The sequence below is a fragment of the Oncorhynchus masou genome, chromosome 5 (genome assembly GCF_036934945.1).
Source record: "Oncorhynchus masou masou isolate Uvic2021 chromosome 5, UVic_Omas_1.1, whole genome shotgun sequence".
NCBI classification, from domain to species: Eukaryota; Metazoa; Chordata; class Actinopteri; order Salmoniformes; family Salmonidae; genus Oncorhynchus; species Oncorhynchus masou.
This window is the reverse complement of record NC_088216.1, coordinates 16,351,233-16,361,923: the sequence shown is the minus strand read 5'-3', so window position 1 is coordinate 16,361,923 and position 10,691 is coordinate 16,351,233. Positions and strand designations below refer to the sequence as shown.

The window sequence follows — 10,691 nt, the reverse complement described above, 5'->3', positions numbered from 1 at the left end:
CAGAATCAATAGGAAAAGCGCTTGACTAAAATACTGCAGCAAAAGCATCATCACTTTCCCCAGCGTCCCTCCCAAGCTCTTGTGTCAGCCCCTGAAGATGGAATCCGCAGGAGGGGGAAACAGCGTTGTTATGGTTTTTTGTTGCAAACTGAGGTGCATCACGCAGTATGTTACAACTAATTCCAGCACATATTGTGCTCTATCGCACGTGCAATTATGTCAGAGGGGATAAAACCCTTTTCATTGTCTGAAGTAACTTCTTTGTTGTTGTAATACCCAAACAGACATGGCAGCTTCAACATGAAGGATTCCAGCTTTAAAAGCTGCTTCAAGTAAAACTTTAATGAACGTTTGCATGTGTGTGCGTGCGTAGCGGTGTGTGTGTGTGTGAAGCCTATTAGACTAACACCCGTGTGCTACGCTAACCTAGCTACGACACAGACTGCTATTTATTCTGCACCTGTACTCCTCAGCCAAAGAGTGTGGGTGTGTGCGTGCGTGCATGTGTGTGTGTGCGTGCATGTGTGTGTGTGCGTGCATGTGTGTGTGTGCGTGCATGTGTGTGTGTGCGTGCATGTGTGTGTGTGCGTGCATGTGTGTGAGCGTGCATGTGTGTGTGCGTGCCCAGCCACAAACCCACAAACCCTTTTGACCGGCCACAAGAGGGGGCCAGAGATGGGAGACATTCTGGGAGATGTCAAATGTATTTGTCAAGTTTCTCGGAGGAGGGATCAGGTTCCACCTGTCCATATGATTCTATTCATTGGGATCTAGAAAGCCGACCAGGTCCTACATCAGCACTCCTACTCTGAGACGCTTGATAAAATGCTCACATAGGAGTGCTGATTTGTGATCAGTTTTGCCTTTATATGTCAGCTCAGCCGGAAATTGAAATGGCACATTGCCATGTTTAAATCAGAGATCGGACTGAATCCTTGAAGCCAAGGTGATGTTGTTCTGTGGGATAAGGGAGAGACATGGCCTGTGTCCCAAATGCCACCATATTCCCAGCACACTACATTTGACCAGAGACTTATGGGGGAATGGCCCTAAATAGTGAATAGGGTGTAATTTGGTACTGCAGAAGTGATAGGACACAGCAGCTTGCTTGGTCATGGTTGGACAGCAGTGGAGTGGACAGCCCTGGGCTAGATAACATGGCACAACAGGGAACTATGTCAGCCTGCCTGTTCGGGTGCATGTCTGTCTTTCTGCCTGTCTAAAGTTCCTCCTTCTCTCACCTTTCACCTTCTCTCTTTGTGTCTCATCTCTTTAACTCCTTTCTCCCTCCCTCTTTTCTCTTCCCCTCCCCCTCAATTTCTCCCTTCCGTTCCTCCCTCCCCCTTCCTTTCTCTTTCTCCCCATCCCTCTCTCATCCTCCCTCCCTCCCTTCCCTCTTTCCCCCTCCTTCCTTCTCTCTGTAGGTGGAGGTACGGACTGTTCTATCGCCCCAAACTCTTTGTGACCCTCGAAGCTCATTAAGAGGAGCAGGTGAGAGAGGACGGAGCAGCTGTTCTAGCAGGCAGCACAGTATACTGGTAACACACAATCAGTCACCACACCTCAACCCACCCAACCAGTACATTCAGCTATCACACCATCTATCAAGCAAACAAATCAATCACAAGACCTCCACACAGTCTACTCAAACAATACAGCATTTGGTGTTGGTTTCTTGGCATATAATTCATGCTTGGAGTTATGAGTTGAGTTATGAGTGACGACTCATTACCTTCATCAATGAGGTCACAGAAAAGAACAAGATGTACACAAGGAAAGTGGTATAACGTGATTAAATGATTCCACCTCCGAGCCAGAGGAGGGCAGTGTGTGGCTGGCCCATTCTGACTAATATGACGGTCCCTCCACTCTCTCTCTCTGTCGATCTCTGTGTCCCTTCTCTCCTTCTCTGTCGATATCTCTGTCCCCTCCACCTCGCTCTCTCCCTCCCTCTCTTTCTCACTTTCCCTCCCCCTTCACTCTCTTGCTCTCTCTCTCTCCTCTTCAGTGATCACACAGCAGCACTGTAGAGAGACATGCCAGACCCTTTGATCACACCACACCAGGGGAGGGAGAGAGAGGGAGAGAGAGTGGGGGGTAGAGTGTGTCACATGCACTAGTGTTCTCCATTCCACTAGAACTCTGACATAATTATCACCACCGATGGAATGGCACAGACAGGAGCAAAGGATGGGATGGATGGATGATGGATGGGATGATGGATGGGATGATGGATGGGATGGATGGGATGGATGATGGATGGATGATAGATGGGATGGATGACGGATGGGATGGATGTTGGATGGATGGAATGGATGACGGATGGGATGGATGATGAATAGATGATGGATGGAATGGATGGATGACGGATGGGATGGATGATGGATGGAATGGATGATGGATGGAATGGATGGATGATGGATGGACGGGATGGATGATGGATGGATGATGGATGGGATGATGGATGAGATGGATGGGATGGATGATGGATGGATGATGGACGGGATGGATGATGGATGGACGGGATGGATGGATGATGGATGGGACGGATGGGATAATGGATGAGATGGATGGGATGGATGATGGATGGATGGGGTGGATGGATGATGGATGGATGGCTGCATAGAGGAGAAAAGGAGGACAAGCTTGCAAAGAGGACCTGTTGTTAAAGATAGACAGATCATTTCAACACCCAGAACCAAATCAGCTACACACACACACACACACACACACACACACACACTAGTTTGAGATCAATATGAACATAGCAGTGACCTACAAGCACACATACTGTACAGCGCAAAACACACCATACTGTTTTATTGCATTGATGAAGTGAAGGAGCTGTATATGTGTATTCATAGCCACAGGAAGTAGTTTGGGGGCCCGCACTACAGATGTCTATATTGGTCCACTAACACAGGACTTGTCAAGGCCCAGTTCACTACTTTTGTGTTTCTTAAAAAATATATATTATATATGTATTTAATTATTTATTTATTTTCTTACATTTTTTTCAGGGGGTGCCAGTACCCTTACTTCCCGCGGCTATGTGTGTGTTTTAAAATGATGACATCAAATAAATTGATCAATCAATAAAGACTTTTGGTTTAGACAAGACAACAACAGAGATTCCAATCAATCAACCAATCAACAAGCGGTCATATAGTTCCCTAAGGGGTTCCAACTTTATTCATCATTGGGACTTGATGCATCCAAGATAAGGATCGTTTGATTCATTTTGGCACCTTGAAAAGACGTTAAGCTTTTTTATTTTCATTGAAACAACACAACGCAAAGAAGGAAAGAAAGAAAGACCATAAGGCTGTGTGAGATTTCAAAATGAAGATGACAAGTATTCGTTCCAAAGAAATACGTTTTTTTTCTCTTATTTAAAAAAAGGCTTTACGTTCGTCAAAGTTTGTTTCTTTGATTAGTTACGCCCCTTGAAAGCATTGTTAAATGAAGCCCCGCCCCTTCTACCTGCCTGTCGTCGACAAAAGAGAAATACACACATTACATTAACATTTTAACTGCCAACTTGGTTTCCACAACAACCCCCCCACTGCATTGTGTTCAACATGTAGGTTGGATGATTTGATTAGCATGCATGTAGAGTTCTTAACATGGGAGTCACTCAGGCTTAGCTTCGTCTAGTTGATCATCTTCTCTCACGGTTTCCTCTAGTTTTTTTTATAGCAGTGTCTTTCGCAAAGTGTCCGTTTGTCTTAGAGTAAGTAGTTCACTGTCCGATTACCCAGAACTCACATGGCTCATCGTGTGACTCCCCTCTGGACTCTACCTCTTTTTTTTTTTTGTAGCTCGTCCGTCCGAAGAGGAAGTGATGTCAACGTTTGACATTTCACCTATCACCCCCTATTGACCTTTGGCCCCAAAACAAATATGGTCTCGGTCCAGGGATCTGAGTCAGCAGAAAGGTAACAGAAGGAATCACTTAAAAACAATAGAATCTATCTATATATTATTAACTAAACTGCTTGTTGGCTAGTTGCCATGGTTCCCTGTAAGCTATGTTTACGTCACTTCCTGTTGTTGTTGTTGTTTTTAGGTCCCAATGAATCAACTCGTTCCTCCTCCTCCGCTGTAGTTTCCATGACGACTTGATTTCGTTTCACCTTGTTTGTCGTTATGTCATTTTAGTTATTTTCACGTTCTGTGTCAGGGAAGTCTCTCTGTGATTTAGTAACATATATATTCATATATTCATATATAATTGATACATATATTAACTTAGACCATTACTTTTTTTTGCGGTCTGGATTCCCTCCCTGCGTTAAAGTCCCAACCCACAATGGTTCACAGTATTCATGTGAAAAATGTAAAAAAAATAATGAAATCAAACAGAGCAACTAAAGAGAAGAGTGTTGGGAAGGAGGGGAGAAGAGATGTATCGAAGGAGGGGGAGAAGAGGTGTAGGGAAGGAGGGGAGAAGAGGTGTATGGAAGGAGGGGGAGAAAGAGGTGTAGGGAAGGAGGGGAGAAGAGGTGTATGGAAGGAGGGGGAGAAGAGGTGTAGGGAAGGAGGGGAGAAGAGGTGTATGGAAGGAGGGGAGAAGAGGTGTAGGGAAGGAGGGGAGAAGAGGTGTATGGAAGGAGGGGGAGAAGGGGTGTAGGGGGTGTAGGGAAGGAGGGGAGAAGAGGTGTAGGGAAGGAGGGGAGAAGAGGTGTAGGGAAGGAGGGGAAAGGTGTATGGGGTGTAGGGAAGGAGGGGAGAAGAGGTGTAGGGAAGGAGGGGAGAAGGGGTGTATGGGGTGTAGCGAAGGAGGGGGAGAAGGGGTGTAGGGAAGGAGGGGAGAAGGGGTATAGGGAAGGAGGGAAGAAGAGGTGTATGGAAGGAGGGGAGAAGGGGTGTTGGGAAGGAGGGGAGAAGGAGGGGAGGTGTAGGGGGTGTTGGGGAGAAGGGGTGTAGGGAAGGAGGGGAGAAGGGGTGTAGGGGTGTAGGGAAGGAGGGGAGAAGGGGTGTAGGGTGTTGGGAAGGAGGGGGAAGAGGTGTAGGGAAGGAGGGGAGAATAGGTGTAGGGAAGGAGGGGGAAGAGGTGTAGGGGTGTTGGGAAGGAGGGGAGAGGGGGAGGGGGTGTAGGGAAGGAGGGGAGAATAGGTGTAGGGAAGGAGGGGGGAAGAGGTGTAGGGGGTGTTGGGAAGGAGGGGAGAAGGGGTGTATGGGGTGTAGGGAAGGAGGGGGAGAAGGGGTGTATGGGGTGTTGGGAAGGAGGGGGAGAAGGGGTGTAGGGAAGGAGGGGGGAAGAGGTGTATGGAAGGAGGGGAGAAGGGGTGTAGGGAAGGAGGGGGAGAGGGGTGTATGGAAGGAGGGTGAAGGGGTGTATGGAAGGAGGGGGAGAGGGGTGTATGGAAGGAGGGGAGAAGGGGAGAAGGGGTGTATGGAAGGAGGGGAGAAGGGGTGTAGGGAAGGAGGGGAGAAGGGGTGTATGGAAGGAGGGGGAAGAGGTGTATGGAAGGAAGGAGAAGGGGTGAAGGAGGGGGAGAGGGGTGTATGGAAGGGGGGAGAAGGGGTGTATGGAAGGAGGGGGAAGGGGTGTATGGAAGGAGGGGAGAAGGGGAGAAGGGGTGTATGGAAGGAGGGGAGAAGGGGTGTAGGGAAGGAGGGGAGAAGGGGTGTATGGAAGGAGGGGGGAGAAGGGGAGAAGGGGTGTATGGAAGGAGGGGAGAAGGGGTGTAGGGAAGGAGGGGAGAAGGGGTGTATGGAAGGAGGGGAGAAGGGGTGTATGGAAGGAGGGGGAGAGGGGTGTATGGGGTGTAGGGAAGGAGGGGGAGAGGGTGTATGGAAGGAGGGGAGAAGGGGTGTATGGAAGGAGGGGGAGAAGGGGTGTATGGGGTGTAGGAAGGAGGGGGAGAAGGGGTGTATGGGGTGGGGAAGGAGGGGGAGAAGGGGTGTTGGGAAGGAGGGGAGAGAGGTGTAGGGAAGGAGGGGAGAAGGGGTGTAGGAAGGAGGGGAGAAGGGGTGTATGGAAGGAGGGGGAGAGGGGTGTATGGGGTGTAGGGAAGGAGGGGGAGAAGGGGTGTATGTAGTGTTGGGAAGGAGGGGGAGAAGGGGTGTATGGAAGGAGGGGGAGAAGGGGTGTAGGGAAGGAGGGGAGAAGGGGTGTAGGGAAGGAGGGGAGAGGGGTGTATGGAAGGAGGGGAGAAGGGGTGTAGGGAAGGAGGGGAGAAGGGGTGTAGGGAAGGAGGGGGAGAAGGGGTGTATGGAAGGAGGGGAGAAGGGGTGTAGGGAAGGAGGGGGAGAGGGGTGTATGGAAGGAGGGAGAAGGGGTGTATGGAAGAGAGGAGAGGGGTGTATGGGGTGTAGGGAAGGAGGGGGAGAAGGGGTGTATGGGGTGTTGGGAAGGAGGGAGAGAAGGGGTGTATGGAAGGAGGGGGAGAAGGGGTGTAGGGAAGGAGGGGGAGAAGGGGTGTAGGGGTGTTGGGAAGGAGGGGGAGAAGGGGTGTATGGGGTGTTGGGAAGGAGGGGGAGAAGGGGTGCATGGAAGGAGGGGGAGAAGGGGTGTAGGGAAGGAGGGGAGAAGGGGTGTAAAGGAGGGGGAGGGGAGAAGGGGTGTAGGGAAGGAGGGGGAGAAGGGGTGTATGGGGTGTAGGGAACTAAGAAGAGAGTCATAAAAAATTGAACTCCGTTTTAAACTCGTAGTCTAGCCCTAGTCTCCCCACTCCTCTGTGGTTCCCCAACCCCACTACCTCACCCCTTCTCTGGGTACAGAGAGAGGGTGACACCCCACCCCCTCCCTTGCCTCCTTTCTTCCTGCTCCTCTCGTTTCCCATCCTCCCCTGTCATAACTTTACAAACAGGTTAAAACTCCTTAAACAACGGTAGAAGGGAAAGTCATGCATTTTCTTTTTTCACTTTTTTTTCACTTTTTTTCAACATGGAAACTCATATGAAGATCACCATCATCATCATCATCGCTGTAGTGGAAGTATCCGTAACGGAAGCAGAGCTCATCTGTTTTGTTCTGTTACGCTCTGTTCATCCCTCCTTCTTACTCACTCTCTTCCTCCCTCAGAGTCCTCTCTCTCTCTCCCCATCCCTCTCTCCCTCTCTCCATCCCTCCATTTCTCTCTGCCCCTGTCTCCGCCCCTCTCTCTGCCCCTCTCTCCACCCCTCTCTCCGCCCCTCTCTCCACCCCTCTCTCCGCCCCTCTCTCCGCCCCTCTCTCCGCCCCTCTCTCCGCCCCTCTCTCCGCCCCTGTCTCCACCCCTCTCCGCCCTCTCTCCACCCCTCTCTCCGCCCCTGTCTCCACCCCTCTCTCCGCCCCTCTCTCCGCCCACCCCTCTCTCCCCCTCTCCCCCCTCTCCGCCCCTCTCTCCTCCCCTCTCTCCGCCCCTCTCTCCACCCCTCTCTCCGCCCCTGTCTCCGCCCCTCTCTCCGCCCCTCTCTCCACCCCTCTCTCCGCCCCTCTCTCCGCCCCTCTCCGCCCCTCTCTCCCGCCCCCCTCTCCGCCCCTCTCTCCGCCCCTCTCTCCGCCCCTCTCTCCGCCCCTCTCTCCGCCCCTCTCTCCGCCCCTGTCTCCGCCCCTCTCTCCGCCCCTCTCTCCACCCCTCTCTCCGCCCCTCTCTCCTCCCCTCTCTCCGCCCCTGTCTCCACCCCTCTCTCCGCCCCTCTCTCCACCCCTCTCTCCGCCTCCCTCTCCCTCCATCTCTCTGTCTCTCATACAGGTGTGGTGCGGCGGTTAGCTGCGTTGCCCGTGTCCGTCATGTCTTTCTGAATACTGTTGTGGACCTGGAGGAAGCTGTGGTCTCGTTCCAACGTGGTTGAGTTATAGGCGGCTGTCGGCGTGCCTGTCTGGTTCTTCAGCGTATCCCGCGGCAACGTGTACATGGACAGCTCCGTCGACGGCAGCGCCCCGAATGCCTTCAGCCCCACCGGTGACGTGTCCCGGGATGCGTCCCCGGTGGAACGGGAGCTGGAGCGCGAGCGTCCCGGTAACGGTAGCGGTAGGAGGGATGCGCGTGATGGCGGCGCCCTGGAGGTAGTCGGCGGCGCTGATGGCGGCCCCCACGCGGAGCTGCCGGTGGCGGTCGATGAACATGTGCACGGCGAGCACGCCCACCATCTCGGCCATGATGAAGGAGAGGGCGCCGAAGTAGAACGACCAGCCATAGGAATAACTGTTCTTCTTCGAGTCCGACTTGGACGGGTCGCCCGCGTTGGCTGATATGTAGACGATGATGCCGATGATGTTACTCAGTCCTGGAGGAGGGAGATAGATGGGGGGAGAGGGGGTCATCATCCTCATCATCATAATCAGACTCATCTATCTCTCTCTCTAACTACCATCCTCCCTTCATGGAATTTTCCGGCATTTCCACCATTTCCACTACCCATGACTTTTACTGTCGCTCTGGTCTTTTGTTCTTACAGTTTTTGGTCTCTAACCATGTCCATCTCCCCCTCTCTCTGTATCCCCCTGTATCCCCCTCTCTCTCTGTATCCCCCTCTCTCTCTGTATCCCCCTCTCTATGTATCCCCCTGTATCCCCCCCTCTCTCTATGTATCCCCCTCTCTCTCTGTATCCCCTTCCCTCTGTATCCCCCTCTCTCTCTGTATCCCCCTCTCTCTCTGTATCCCCCTCTCTCTGTATCCCCCTCTCTCTCTGTATCCCCTCTCTGTCTCTGTCTCTCTCTCTCTCTCTCTCTCTCTGTATCCCCCTCTCTCTCTGTATCCCCCTCTCTCTCTGTATCCCCCTCTCTCTCTGTATCCCTCTCTCTCTCTCTGTATCCTCTCTCTCTCTCTCTGTATCCCCCTCTCTCTCTGTATCCCTCTGTCCCCCTCTGTATCCCCCTCTCTCTCTGTATCCCCCTCTCTCTCTGTATCCCCCTCTGTATCCCCCTCTCTCTCTGTATCCCTCTCTCTCTCTATCCCCCTCTCTCTGTGTATCCCCCTCTCTCTGTATCCCTCTCTCTCTCTCTCTGTATCCCCCTCTCTCTCTGTATCCCTCTCTGTCTCTGTCTCTCTCTCTCTGTCTCTCTCTCTCTCTCTCTATCCCCCTCTCTCTCTGTATCCCTCTCTCTCTCTATCTCTCTCTCTCTCTCTTCTCTGTATCCCCCTGTATCCCCCTCTCTCTGTATCCCCCTCTGTCCCTCTGTATCCCTCTGTATCCCTCTCTCTTTCTATATCCCTCCCTCTTTCTCTGTCTCTGTCTCTCTCTGTCTCTGTCTCTGTATCTATCTCTGTCTCTCTCTCTCTCTCTCTCTCTCTCTCTCTGTCCCTCTCTCTGTCTCTGTCTCTGTATCCCTCTCTCTGTCTCTGTCTCTCTCTCTGCCTCTGTATCCCTCTCTCTCTCTCTCTCTCTCTCTCTGTCTCTGTATCCCTCTCTCTCTCTGTCTCTCTCTCCCCTGTCTCTCTCTCTGTATCCCTCTCTCTGTCTCTGTCTCTGTCTCTGTCTCTGTCTCTGTCTCTGTCTCTCTCTCTCTCTCTGTCTCTCTCTCTCTCTCAATTCAATTAAATTCAATTCAATTTAAGGGCTTTATTGGCATGGGAAACATGTGTTAACATTGCCAAAGCAAGTGAGGTAGATAATATATAAAGTGAAAAACAATAAAAATGAACAGTAAACATTACACATACAGAAGTTTCAAAACTATAAAGACATTACAAATGTCATATTATATGTATACAGTGTTTTTACAATGTACAAATGGTTAAAAGGGCGGCAGCGTAGCCTAGTGGTTAGAGTGGTGGACTAGTAAACGGAAGGTTGCAAGTTCAAGCTGACAAGGTACAAATCTGTCGTTCTGCCCCTGAACAGGCGGTTAACGCACTGTTCCTAGGCAGTCATTGAAAATAAGAATTTGTTCTTAACTGACTTGCCTAGTTAAATAAAATAAAAATAAATAAAGGACACAAGATAAAATAAATAAGCATAAATATGGGTTGTATTTACAATGGTGTTTGTTCTTCACTGGTTGGCCTTTTCTCATGGCAACAGGTCACAAATCTTGCTGTTGTGATGGCACACTGTGGTATTTCACCCAGTAGATTTTTATTTAGATTTTATTTTTAGATTTTTAGATTTTTTTTTTTTTCAAAATTGGATTTGTTTTCAAATTCTTTGTGGATCTGTGTAATCTGAGGGAAATATGTTTCTCTAATATGGTCATACATTGGGCAGGAGGTTAGGAAGTGCAGCTCAGTTTCCACCTCATTTTGTGGGCAGTGAGCACATAGCCTGTCTTCTCTTGAGAGCCATGTCTGCCTACGGCGGCCTGTCTCAATAGCAAGGCTATGCTCACTGAGTCTGTACATAGTCAAAGCTTTCCTTATGTTTGGGTCAGTCACAGTGGTCAGGTATTGTGCCACTGTGTGCTCTCTGTTTAGGGCCAAATAGCATTCTAGTTTACTCTGTTTTTTTGTTAATTCTTTCCAATGTGTCAAGTAATTATCTTTTTGTTTTCTCTTGATTTGGTTTGGTCTAATTGTGCTGTTGTCCTGGGGCTCTTTAGGGTGTGTTTGTGAACAGAGCCCCAGGACCAGCTTGCTTAGGGGTTGTTATGGAAGGTTTGGGAATCGCTTCCTTTTAGGTGGTTATAGAATTTAACGGCTCTTTTCTGGATTTTGATAATTAGTGGGTATCGGCCTAATTCTGCTCTGCATGCATTATTTGGTGTTCTACGTTGTACACGGAGGATATTTTTGCAGAATTCTGCATGCAGAGTCTCAAT

General features: G+C 50.4%; 2 protein-coding genes across 2 annotated transcripts in view; both read right to left on the bottom strand.

Moving 5' to 3' along the window:
• The window catches only part of LOC135534853 (parvalbumin alpha), a 352,035-nt gene that overhangs the window by 85,346 nt on the left and 255,998 nt on the right, over positions 1-10,691 (bottom strand). The gene's annotated exons all lie outside the window — the stretch shown is intronic.
• LOC135534677 (voltage-dependent calcium channel gamma-2 subunit-like) overlaps positions 7,653-10,691 on the bottom strand; it is a 98,836-nt gene continuing 95,797 nt past the window's right edge. The window contains 3 exon segments of the mRNA XM_064961595.1: positions 7,653-7,949; positions 7,952-7,975; positions 7,978-8,220. Coding sequence (XP_064817667.1) covers positions 7,678-7,949; positions 7,952-7,975; positions 7,978-8,220 — 539 coding nt within the window. The 3' untranslated portion in view covers positions 7,653-7,677.